The following is a 13,867-nucleotide window of genomic DNA, read 5'->3' as shown; positions in this document are numbered from 1 at the left end:
GATTTGTTCCAGCAAGCAATATAGAACGCGTTCCGAAATTCCAAACCAACCAACCTTAAAGGTCTATTCACACATCTCCGGTACGTGACGATGCTCTCCGTGACGTGGCGGCATCTTCCGAGAAAATAAAAAATCGTCTCCTCCTGCAACGACATTCGCCGACACGTTCAGTGCACACTGTGTTCAGTGCTTCTCCGTGATCCGTGCCGGCAAAACGTTTTCGCTCGCCACCGATCTTTTTGTTTTCACGGACGTGCGTTGCAGCGTACTCTCTTCCCGCCTACTCGCTTCTCTGCTTTCTTCGAATTTTGTGGTTGTATTTTATACTTTTGAACTATTTCTAACCTGTCGAAATGAAGGACAAACTGTTGATTGAGTTAGTGAAGGCACACACATTTTTATATGATTTAGCTGATCCAAAATACATGGATAGTGGGCTGAAGATGCGTGTCTGGAACGAAATTGGACAGAAAATGGAAGCTGAAGGTGTTTATTGTTATTTTATGTTAGTGTTTTATTAACTTTATTATATTTAACATAAAACAGTCCGTCTATAGGACCATCACTTTTAGCTAATCTAAATTGAATTAAGTGAATAACATCGAGTAATATAGCCTAATACAATCTGTCTGTCTGAACATCAATTTAACTAATCTAATTTAATGAAATAAGTAATATATTATAAAAGCAACGTCTGTCTGAACATCAATGTAATTGGCATTCTGAGAGCTTCACATAATAGCATTTCAAGAAGCTCCCCAGACAAACAAGAAGTGACGTTATGGATAGTTTTCATGTTTTCTTGCCACAGTACTGAACCAGCTTCTGAGCAGAAATATTCTTTGAACTTTTCCCTAATGCTAAAAGCCTCTCTGACCGAATTCCCTCCACGAGCGGGCAAGTTTTGGAGCTGTGGATTCTTGGTTTATAGAAACATATGTTTCATTTACTAGCGTCAAAGGCTTGTCGTCATAGTTCCTACGAAAATTATGTAGCACACAAGTCCCTAGTATTATGTTATCGACGTTTTCCGGCTTTGATTGGGTTCATCTGTTGTAAATTATGAATTTTTGGGCTGGAATACCGAAAGCATCTGCAACTACCCTCCGAGCATGGCTCAGTCGGTAATTGAAAATGCGCTTTGTTGTGTCCAATTGCTGGCCCGAAAAATGTTTTTTTATAATTGTGAAACTGAGAGCCTCTGTTCGGCCAAGCCTGAATGACGTGTTTACCATCAACTCATCCCAAACAGTTCGTGAAATCCCAACGTTCTTGGAAGTCTTTCTCGATGGCTTTCCCCATTTCCTCTGTTGGGTGAGGCATTACTTTGTGCATAAGCTCTCCAATATAGGCCTAACTTCACACGTTTCCATCACAATGTTGTGTATAGTGGAATGCCCGACCTTGACGTCGTGCGCGGGCATTAAGCGCTAGGTATGCTAGGGGGAATAAGCAGTCTGTTCCACAATAACTACAACTATACTGTACTAAGTGAATTATACACATCATTCATAAAGAAAGTGTTATCCCAAAGAAAGACACTCAATATGACATGATATGTTGAAATTGATATTGATGGTATCTTTAGCCTTATAAAAGTAATAAAAAAATATTATAGTTCAAAGCAAAGTTGTCTAGGTGTATGTTTTAACTGTAACTAATATTACATAATAAAACTCTTACCGCATTATGCTTTTAGCTGATATTGGTGCGCAGTTTTCTGTTATCAAAATATTAAATTATCTCGAAATCTGCTGAAGCTATAGAGCTGACGTTTTACCGACACATAGGCACATATCTTTTGTTTGTGATGTAACAGTATTTGCTTTGTTAATTCATTTCCTTACAAACATTTTCCATGCGAATATTTCCAAACATTTTAATACACTATATTCAGTAATACGTATTTACGATATATTAGATTTACGACAACATTGTTTTAGTACGTGTAAGGTTACTAAACAAACATATCTGAAAATTTCACGTTTCTGTAAAAAACGTTGAGAAAATATTCCTTTTGAATAAAAAAGAAAACTTGTGAAAAATAAACATTAAAATTAAAACTTATACTTCTCAGACAAATCTAAAAATTAACATGGATACCGTTTTAATAAGTTCTCTTTCCTTTATCCATTGAATCAGTGCTGGCCATCCCTGTATATAGTTCGACCAAGAGGCATATACTGCCTCTTTCGTTTGTCTCTTTCCTTTCTGCTGTAAAGCGCTCAGGCTCTCCTGGGCTCTAAAGTGCCCGCTTGCTCCTATGGGCATCAGTTGACATTACTGCCCTAGACGGTAGCTGAAAGATATCGTTTTAAAAGAATCCCCAGTTTCCAGGAATCTGAAACAAATAAATTAAAATACATTACTTACATTATGTTTTTAGCTAATTTAGAAAAGTATAAATGTACAGAGGATCTACATACTTTGTCTTTTTTGTCAGGTGAAAGGTGCAAGGCGAGATGGAACAATATCAGGGATAATTACAAGAAGTCGCTAAAGAAATTGAAAACTACAAGTAAACGAGTAAAACGGTACAGATTTGCAGATCAATTAAGTTTCATGACTAAATATCTCGATGAAAGAGATACTAAAGGAAACATTCGTCTAGCAACGGATGACTGTGAAAGTGAAAACGATCAAGAACAAGAATCTGAAAATACAGCAGAACAACCACAACCACAATCCCAGCAGCAGCAGCTTGTCCGTCAAGACGTGAACATCACGGATGTACCTACAGCAAATAACAGTGCTAATAAAACTGACTCCTCTGCGTTTTCAACTCCTCGAAGGAGTGGCACAAAACGAAAGGTTCAACATGAACCAGCATCTTCACTATTGCTGAAATACTTCCTCGAGAAACATTCTGGACAAGAAGCAACTACATCTAACCAGGTCACAGCAAATTTACAACATCCCGTTGACGCTTTTTTATTTGGAATTTCTCCAATGTTAAAGTCATTTTCTCCCTACTATTTGAGTTTAGCAAAATCAGAAATTTTTGCAACAGTCCACAAATATGAAATGATGATGCTTACTGAGCAACAGGGTGCCACCTCTACGCAAGTCTCTTGTCAAAGGGCATTTCAACCCTTAGCAGCATTAGCTAATAATGAGAGTACGGAGTCTCCTTCGAGTTCTTCTTCGTGTTCTGACATGAATAGCACTGAAGATAACAGAAACTTTGACAGAATTTTGGTGAAAAGTGAGCTCAATAACATGACAACTAGTTGAGCAACCAATAACATTTATGATGGCAATTACATTTTTCTTGTTTGTTTCACATACGTATTTTTTTCTATTTTTTTTCCCCGTCAATGTTGCATTTTTGTAAACTTAATCGATATTTGTACATCCGCTTTACAATATAACATTTTCATTACAATGAATGTTACTCATTTTAATTTATTACTACTTTATTTTATTATAGTTTATGCTCGACCATGCCGAAATGTAGTAATTATACACCTGGTAGAAGCCCTTTAATGTACATCATTAAAGTACACCTATTCATTAAGTTCAGGTGTTCCACCAATCAGAAAATACCACTGTAGCAATATGAAAGCGCAAGTATCGATTATTCTCGGATATGCAATCGAAAGACAACTAGCGCGAGATTAGACAATATTAAACTCAGTCGAAAAAACAACACACAACTTAACATCAATTCACAGTCATCTTCCAGCCTTTCACAAAGCACATTCCCGCAAATTCATTTCACCAATTGCCGGAAAAAATCAATATGGTCGAGCATAAACAGTCGTATGAAACTTGACTATAATGGTAATTAAGACGCTCATATGAAAATTATGAAACTCGCACTCGTTTCATAAACATACTCGCCGTCTTAATTACTACCATTATAGGCTCGTTGCATAATGTACTATTATAAATCCACCTACAAATCCAAAATATCAAGAAAGTTATTTCATACCATGTTCATCCTCCTCCAGTCTTGACACTGAATTGCTAGCTACTGGTGCTGCTCTTCAGTGTGTTACTGAAATTTCTTAAAAATCTATTTGCATATTTACCAACTCCAAGGGGGCTATAATTAATGTAATTAAATATGTACCAAACCTATTTGCACATAGAATTATTCCAATTCAGAAACAACTAAGTAAACTAAAAGAACTCCAAAAGGAAATAATATTTCAATGGATACCTAGTCATTGTGGTATATCTGGAAACGAGAAAGTCTATAATATTGCAAAACAGGCAACATTTGCAACCAAGGCCTCTTCAAGTGATATCTCTATCCAGTGCTTTTGCTTCAGTAAAGTCTCTTTTTACAAACCTATGGATCAACAATTGGCTCTCTTCTGACAAAGGAAAAAATTTAGTCTGTACAAAAGAAACCAAATGACCTGGAAACGTACAAAAACGTCTCCAGACATGTTCAAACATTTTTAACAAGAGCCAGAACAGGTCACATTGTCACTCAATTGTACCTACAGCGATTTCGCATTTCTGATAATCCTACTTGTCTGTGGTGCAATAATCATGATGAAAATCTGGAACACATTCTTCTATACTGTCCATCCACAAACCACAAAAGAAGTCAATTAAAATCATCAGTACCAGTTGCAGAAGATACAGCCCTGCAGTATATATTGACTACACCCCAACTATGGCTACTAGCAACAGGCATCTATAATGAACACCGATCAAAAAACCCCTCATTTTTTCGTGAAAAACCCGCTGTTTCATCCTCTTCCTTTCTTCCTCCTCTTCATCCAATATTATGGCTATTATTGCCAGTTCATCATCACTAAAATTCATCGTGGACTGAACACTTGACTACCGAATTACAACTGCACGGAACAGAAAAATGAGAACAGACATGAAAAAGTCATGTCGGAAAGGACGGATACAGACACGGAAAGTACCATCACGTCCCGGACATGTGTAAATAGACCCTTAGAAAGAGTTTATAGAGTGGCCAAGTTGTCCTGTCTTTGCGATGCCACCATGAAACATGGCAGATATAAATTAAGCGCCTACCATTGTAAAAATTCGCCTGCTTACAATATTGTGTATACAGAGGTAAGAGCTACGAAAAAAACAAAACAAAAAAAAACATACCTGTTGTGTGTGCTGCATACAACTGGAATATCAAAAGGAAAAAACAACTGATATATCATATTTCAGGTATGACGTTAAGTCCATAGTTTTGTTAATTAGCAGCATTTTTGTTCTTGTGTAAATGTGTAACAAAGCCCAGCATACATACTGTGTGTACTACAGTATTTTTCTTTTCTTGCAGATTCTGTTTAAAAACAAAAAGGAACTGGTGTAACAGTGGGTGTATATATATAATCCAATCCTCCTTAACTTGGTGAGGTTGCCAAAGACAAAGAATGTTAAACAGTAACATTTAAAATGAATGAAACCGCAGACACACTTGCCAAGAAAGGCACAACAATAAAACAAAAATCTAAATTTAATTTCTCATATTCCTCAATAAAACGCTTGATCACTACAAAATTTTCTCATTCATACCTACAAGAAATAGAATCAAATGCTAAAGACAAAAAATGGATTACACTACTTTCCAACCCAGATATAATCCCCCAGAGACCAAGAAAAACAGCAGTTGCAGCCTTCAGACTATTGACAAATCATGACTGTCTAGCAAGTCATCTCTACAGAACAGGTATCTCAGCTTCACCCATATATGTCCTGTGTAACGATCCAGCAGAAATGAATGAAGATCACTTGAAGACCTGTGAAGCATTAAGATCAGAAGAAACTACAGTTCAAAAGTATTGGAAAGCACGACTGCTAATGGTTCATTGCCAAATGCAAGGCACTAGACTACAACATTTAAAATGACATGAAAAATGTCTTACAAGAAATTTGTTTACAAGAAACTAAAATTTGCAGTAGATAATATTTCACATAATGAAAATTTTAAAAATACAGATAAAAAAATAGACAGAGAAAATACAACTGTAATTTGAATTCAAATACAAATGTCGCCATAAAATCTGCGAGAACCCTTCAAAGCTATAATAGAAATTTCCTTAATTCTTGTTGTTGGGACTCCAAATTTACGAGAGAATGACGCGATTCGAAATCTACTAATTTTTTTTGAAAGATGGGACATGACAGTTAAGCGGCCGAGCTTGGAACTACAGTGCTATGTTCCCAATATGGACTGCCACGCTGTCAATGCCCAAAACCATACTGTTCCAAGTCCATTTTACTATTTCTTTTTTTTTCAGTAGTGCTATTAGTTTGGAACGAGTTAGAAAGAGAGCAGAAATAAATGATGCCAGTGTCGAAATACAATTTTAATGAATTTAAATACTATTATAGTCACAATCATGCCATGGTATGAAAGAAAAATTTCATAACCTCAAGCGGGAATCGAACCTGCGACTTCCTGTTTTCCAGTCAGGCGCTCTACCACTGAGCTATCGAGTTCGTCTCACGCCAAAGGCTTGGAATTATCCTTTCATTGAAACAGGAAGTCGCAGGTTCGATTCCCGCTCGAGGTTATGAAATTTTTCTTTCATACCATGGCATGATTGTGACTATAATAGTATTTAAATTCATTAATATGTCACATCAACGGACGTGTATACGTCACCAAACATCGTAAGATGGAGATTACATTTGTAACAATTTTAATATTTTATTGCTATTAGTTTTTCACTGAGTTTGAAACGAAATCGTAGTGGTGTTATCCGTGTTTAGTTTAAGTCCATTACTAGTGAACCATTTATTTGGTTTATCGCTTGTCTTCGAAATAGGCCTACTTTTTATAAGCTACAGCACATCGTCTTCTTCTATAAGCACTAAGGAAGGACACAAGAAGTGTCGTGGACACAAAAAAGCTATGCTCATTTCATACTTACTCAGGGATAAAGAAGTCATCGGATTAATGGTGGGTGCTAAAGGGACCATAACAAAACAGTTGGTGTCATTCGGTTGAGAAGCTTTTATCATCCAGTCTGCTGTCAAAAAATCTGAAAGTTAGAATTTATAAAACAGACTAACTGTAGTAACTTTCGAGGAATATCAATTCTGTTGACATCGTACAAAATTTTGTCCAATATTCTTTTCAGAAGATTAATTCCATATGTAGATGAAATTATTGGGGATCATCAGTGAGGTTTTAGGCGTAATAGATCAACTATTGATCAGATATTTTGTATTCGACAGATAATGGAGAAAAAAATGGGAGTATAAGGGTACTGTGCATCAATTATTCATAGATTTAAAAAAGGCATATGACTCGGTTAAGAGAGAAGTTTTATATGATATTCTTATTGAATTTGGTCAGTTTCTGTCAGATGCGTTTCCAATTCACTGTGGGCTAAAGGAAGGAGATGCACTATCACCTTTACTTTTCAACTTTGCTCTAGAGTATGCCATTAGGAAAGTCCAGGATAACAGAGAGGGTTTGGAATTGAACGGGTTACATCAGCTGCTTGTCTATGCGGATGACGTGAATATGTTAGGAGAAAATCGACAAACGATTAGGGAAAACATGGGAATTTTACTTGAAGCAAGTAAAGAGCTAGGTTTGGAAGTAAATCCCGAAAAGACAAAGTATATGACTATATTGTCTCGTGACGAGAATATTGTACGAAATGGAAATATAAAAATTGGAAATGTATTCTTTCAAGAGGTGGAAAAATTCAAATACCTGGGAGCAACAATAACAAATATAAATGATACTCGGGAGGAAATTAAACACAGAATTAATATGGGAAATCCTGTTATTATTCGCTGTCAGCTGATGGAAGCTAGCAATTGACGTTAGGATGGCTGACGTTAAAACATTCATTGACAATTGACGCTAAGGTAAAAAAACAATACAAAAATCGACAGAGAATCAAAGACGAAACGTACCAATGCTAACATTGTGTGCACAATAAATGTCACCAAGGGAGCTATTAAGCACTCGCCATGTTGAAAAGGTAAGTTTGGCAACTCAACCGTTGTTACCATAGCAACAGACCTACCACGCTATGTGACATTCAGTTGTTTTTCCAATCGCAACGCTCCTGTCATGTCGCATCTTTCAAAAAAAGAAGTACCGGTATAGGCAATGTATCTTATGCATAGAAAGTGAAACAGTTATTTCAACGGCCTCTGTCTGCACCCACGAAGAATACGCACATTCCTGTCATGGCTCCAGAACCAAGTTCTAGGGGATCTGTGATAGAAAAAGAAGAAAAGTTTCCCGAGAAACCAAGGTGGAAACCTTTACCCAGACTCAATACTAACCATCCTCATCTGACTCTCACAAAAAGTGAATCGAAAATCCAAAGTTCCTACGCTAAAATAACATCAAGAAAGAAAGGAAAGTAATATAGAGAAAATGTTTTCATATGAGAATAACAGGGAGCAAATTCGTAAGATAAACCTACACCCAGCACAGGAAAAGACGAAATCCCAAGTCGACCTCAAATTCATGATAAGATACCTCAATTTTTACTGATAGATAGAAAACAATAGGTATAAACCTAGTAGATCATATATGTAACATAACTCATCGCTGTTAAAATCGGCAGCACTTTGAAGAGAACAACCGCCAGGATCGCCACCCATCCGCCATAAACGAACAGGAGATGGCAGTACAGTCGCTAATGCAATTCAAATGGGAATTATGACGTGATTCCTTATGTAACAACTAGATGGCAGCGTAGTAAACCTGACAAAAGTTGTTACCGTCAAAGCCTATAAGGTGACCTATCTGTTACATGTATGATCTAGGGCAGCGTTTCTCAAACTTTTGTGAAGTGGGGACCACTTTTTTAAGTCAGAACAGTTCCGCAGACCACCTTACTCTTGTTCCCTTCGAAAGCAAACTTATCATTTATGTAGCATATTTTAATATAAATATACTTATATTTTAATGTAGAAATAATTAATTAAAATTAATTTAATTCAATTAATTTTATATTGGTATTAACCAATTAAGTTAATGTTAATAGAAGAAAATTTGTTATATCGTCATCTGCAAAAAAAGAAATAAAAAAAATAATAATGCAGAAACATGCCCAATTTTGAACAAGTAAAGATGCAATTTTGCATGTTCTATTATTGGTGTACAACGTACAGTACGTGACCATTTTAATGTGCAAACTATTAAGAAAGTCATAAATACATGAAAAGTTTCGGTACTTTGGTCCTGTTATGAATTCAGGTGGTCCCTAGCTGTTAGAGGCATGGAACCAGAGGTGCACGGAAAAGATAACGAGAAACACCACGTTCATAGTGCTTTAAATCCCTCTTTTTTTGCTGAGAGTAGAGTGGGAAGTCGATAGACAGGTAGGGTAAATACATTTCATAAAATGTCAGTATTGGGAGAAAAAGTGAAAGGAGATTGCCATGTGTTATTTACAAACTCTGAGATTTTCAGCCATAGTATGATATGGAATTCGTTTGAATTTTATTTTTTCTTCTGTCTTTTTTTGAAGGAGCACAAGGGCAGACCTCGAGTACCACAGGTGGTCCGCGGACCATAGTTTGAGAAATGCTGATCTAGGGTATAAACAAGTCAAGGGCAATTTACAAAATGCCTTATTCCATGTGTCGAACCACATGAATCTTTTAGAACTCCAAGTCGCATGTCTCAAAAAAGCAATTTCAGGTTAAAATAAACATAAAAATTCTAATGAAATAAAAATTATCCATTTTACAATTGAATTCTCGAAATTTAAAACGAAAAATATATGATTTATAAGATTTCTTAGTTAAAAAAATCATGATATAATTATTATTGTTGAATCATGGTTAAAACCAGCACAGAAATGGACACTTCCTTCCTAAAATAGTAGCCGATTAGATCATACCGATACTAAAAACAAATATGTAGGTTACATCAACACAAAAAATACAGAATTATACAGAATATTTTCAAGCAATCATTGTCCATCTCATTCCCATGACAGTAGTAGCGATATACTGTACAATACCAAAAGTAATTACTAGAAACAGGATTTTCATGCACTATCAAATCGTAAAATGCATGCATCCATGCATTATCAAATGGCCAAATATGCACAATGAAGGAAAAGAACACTGAAAATATGCAATGTCAAAATTGAAACTTACATTTTATTTTCGAATGGCACTACTAACAGTCTTTCCAAATTTCTAAGATATTCTTTTCCCTTCTCGAACATTTAATCAGGGGCATTACAACACTTCACAGATCACCACAGAACACAAATACAGTAGCTAATTCACAAAACACCAGTACATGTAGCCTACTACAGACCTTCTACCTATCTACCTTTCCAAATTAAAGGCATGTTAGTACTATTGTCGCCAAACTACAAAGTATGGAAGGGAGCAGAAGAGGCGTCTTTCTAATAATAATTTTAGCCTCAGCATAAGACTTGTATAGAACAGGAGTGTGGAATTCCAGTGTGACAATACAATGAGAGGATTAGCTGGTAAGGTTTAAAATCCTCAGGTAGAAATCCTGCAAACCATTAGCATTTCACTTAATTTTTTCAGTGCATATACTCAAATACTGTAAGCTCAGAAATACCAAACTCTACGAGGCAACATTTATAAAATGCAGTATCATGCGATTTAATATAAAATATGCAATGAAACTATAAAAATGGACGTAGGCCTAATATGCAACATAAACCTCAAAATATGCATTATGAAACTTAAAATGTAAAAAAGAAAACATGAATTTACCACTAAAAAGACCAAAACATGAAAATATGCACGAAAAAAGTGTACATATTTCGAATCACTAAGCCATGAAATGGTTATTTCCAAAGTTTGAGAACTGTAGAAAACTTATATAAAAACATGCATTTGCATGAAAATCCTGTCTTTAGTAATAATTACATATCCCAAATTTTTTGGACCAATCACTTTAGCTTTGGCTCTTCGCAATACGCGATTATTTGTGGTGTTTTCAATTTAGGTCTTTCCACGGAAAAAATTCAATCTCAAGCCCTTCCATCTTACATAGGCCTACATTATCTAACCAAAATGTTATGTTACTACATACGATTGTACGCGTATCAGATTAAATTATGATTTCAATCTTAAAAATGTTTCCGAATTTGATCCAGAATTGACTACTAACTTTTAACATACCATATTCGAAATGTTAAATGTTATGTTTTATTTAACGACGCTTGCAACTGCAGAGGTTATACCAGCGTCGCTGGATGTGCCGGAATTTTGTCCCGCAGGAGTTCTTTTGCATGCCAGTAAATCTACTGACATGAGCCTGTCGCATTTAAGCACACTTAAATGCAGTCGACCTGACCCAGGATGGAACCCACAACCTTGGGCAAAGAAGGCCAGCGCTATACTAACTTGCCAACCAGATTGACACCATCTTCGAGTTCTTAGATAGTCGCCATCTCCAGATTGTTTTTAAGCCATCACGAAACGTGGATTACCCTTAAAACAATAAACGAAAAATACTAGAAACAATTATTTTCTTTTAAAAAACCAAATGGCAGCTACTTTATTAAAACGAAGGAAAAGGCAGAACTGGTGTATATTCTGCTCTCAAATTTCAGCCTATAGTAACACATTGGTTCACGATTAAAAGAAGTTGTCTGTCAGCAAATAGATTACCATGTCGATGCGGATGTTCAAGGTGCGCGCTGGACACCCTGAAATTCGGTAATCTCACTTTTTTTTTCCGGAATAAGACTTTCTTGTGTTAAATTCCAACGTACGTTGTTTACATGTTTCGACCTATTTATGGGCCATCCTCAGAACTGATCGTTGTTGGTTTTGGCGCCTCTTGTTTTGTTTCCTGTGAGGGTGTGTTTGTGTGGTATAGTGTAAAGTCAAAGTGTATGTGTGTTCTGAAATTGAGTTGTGTGTTGAGAATTTCGTTGGGGTGTGTTTTCGTGTGTCTGTATATTTCATATTGTTCTAGTGTGTTTAGTTTCTGGCTTTTTGGTTGGATGTGTAGTATTTCCATGTGTGTGTTGATGTCTCTGTGGGTGTGGTTAGCATTTGTGATGTGTTTTGCATATGTGGAGAAATTCTCAACACACAACTCAATTTCAGAACACACACACTCTTTGACTCTACACTATACCACACGAACACACCCTCAAAGGAAACATATCACAGATAGGCAGGCAGAGGATCTGGTCTCCTGTTGAACTGGATGCTGTGGCTGAATCGATACTACACCGTGCAATGAATAATGCGCTTGAAGAGGTCCTCCTATGAAAATGTCAACTCGTGCAAGATTTATCCTAAATCATGTATCAGCACTTACCAGCGATAGATAAGTGCTTGAATAAATGGCAGAATATAGAGATAAAAAACCTGTTTAATATTTACAGAGCTATTGTTGAATCGAAAATATTGCATTATATAGAAATTTAGGGTAATGATTTATCTAGCCAGCTTATTGATAGAATTAGATGTAAATTTTGTAAGAAATTTCTAGGAATCCCGTGGAACGCTTCTATCCTAGCTGCTACATTTGAAATGGGGGTAGATAGTATTATGGGAACGATACTAGTACGGAAAATAAAATTCTTAGGTCATATTATGCAGAAGGAGGATAGTGCCATTGAAAAGAAGTGTTTGCAGTTTCTTCAGGATACGAATTTGAAATCCAATTGGCTTACTTACTGACTTTTAAGGAACCCGAAGGTTCATTGCCGCCCTCACATAAGCCCACCATTGATCTCTATCCTGAGCAAGATTAATCCAGTCTCTATCATATCCCACCTCCCTCAAATCCATTTGAATATTATCTTCCCATCTACGTCTCAGTCTCCCCAAAGGTCTTTTTTCCCTCCGGCCTCCCAACTAACACTCTATATGCATTTCTGGATTCACCCATACGTGCTACATGCCCTGCCCATCTCAAACGTCTGGATTTAATGTTCCTAATTATGTCAGGTGAGGAATACAATGCGTACAGTTTTGCGTTGTGTAACTTTCTCCATTCTCCTGTAACTTCATCCCTCTTAGGCCCAAATATTTTTCTAAGCACCTTATTCTCAAACACCCTTAACCTATATTCCTCTCTCAGAGTGAGAGTCCAAGTTTCACAACCATACAGAACAACCGGTAATATAACTGTTTTATAAATTCTTTCAGATTTTTTGACAGCAGACTGGATGATAAAAGCTTCTCAACTGAATAATAACAGGCATTTCCCACATTTATTCGGTGTTTAATTTCGTCCCGAGTATCATTTATATTTCTTACATCCATTTAGCTAGAAGATTTAAAGAACAAGGTGAGCAGATTAGGTCTAAGATGGTTTTTGGAGGAAATTGGAGTAATGAATTTAAATGTAATTTGTAAAATCGTAAAAGTGAGGTGAAATGAAACTACAAGACAGGTATTATATCAAAATCTGAACGAATTAAGAACATTAATTATCTATAAGGACATTAAAAAGTCATAGCAACAAGTAGAATATGTCAGAATAAATAATAGGGAAGTGAGGATGGGCTTAGCTTGGTGGAGACTAGAAATATGGAAACTGAAAAACAGGAGGGGTACCATAGAGAAGGATATCTGCCCCCTTTGTGGCTTGGGGGAAGACACGTTCCATATATTATTAGAATGTCAAGTAACAGACAATACAAGGAAAAAGTGGATAAATAATACATTTTTTGAATATGAATAGATATATAGCATATAAGAAAATATGTAATCTAACTAATATAAGAGAGTTAAATAAATTGGGCAAATTTTTAATGATAGGAAAATGAAATGGGAAGAGAAAGTTAAAAGTAATGGTGTATTAAATTGACCTTGTAATGTGTATGTGTGTGGTTTTTTGTTTGTTTCTGTTTATTTTTTTTTTTTAGTTGTGAGACTTGGTATAGGTGATTAAAATTGTAAAGTAAGGCAGATTTGGGGTAATGTAGAATTGTAACAG

The 13,867-nt window shown here is 36.0% G+C and overlaps 1 protein-coding gene across 2 annotated transcripts; it reads left to right on the top strand.

The window, feature by feature from the left end:
* The first annotated feature begins 1 nt into the window (after position 1).
* Positions 2-3,379, top strand: LOC138691693 (uncharacterized). Of its 2 annotated transcripts, none has more exons than XR_011329942.1 (2): positions 2-505; positions 2,444-3,370. XR_011329942.1 is itself a non-coding variant. In XM_069813943.1 (2 exons), exons 1-2 carry the CDS (start codon positions 354-356, stop codon positions 3,232-3,234), a joined length of 924 nt encoding a protein of 307 aa, XP_069670044.1. In that variant the 5' UTR covers positions 15-353; the 3' UTR covers positions 3,235-3,379. The 2 variants fall into 2 exon arrangements, 1 of the variants encoding a protein (XP_069670044.1); XM_069813943.1 differs by having other exon boundaries at positions 15-486; positions 2,444-3,379.
* Positions 3,380-13,867: the final 10,488 nt, after the last annotated feature.

This window comes from Periplaneta americana, chromosome 16 (assembly GCF_040183065.1).
Source record: "Periplaneta americana isolate PAMFEO1 chromosome 16, P.americana_PAMFEO1_priV1, whole genome shotgun sequence".
Taxonomy (NCBI): domain Eukaryota; kingdom Metazoa; phylum Arthropoda; class Insecta; order Blattodea; family Blattidae; genus Periplaneta; species Periplaneta americana.
This window is presented reverse-complemented; position numbering and strand designations above follow the sequence as displayed.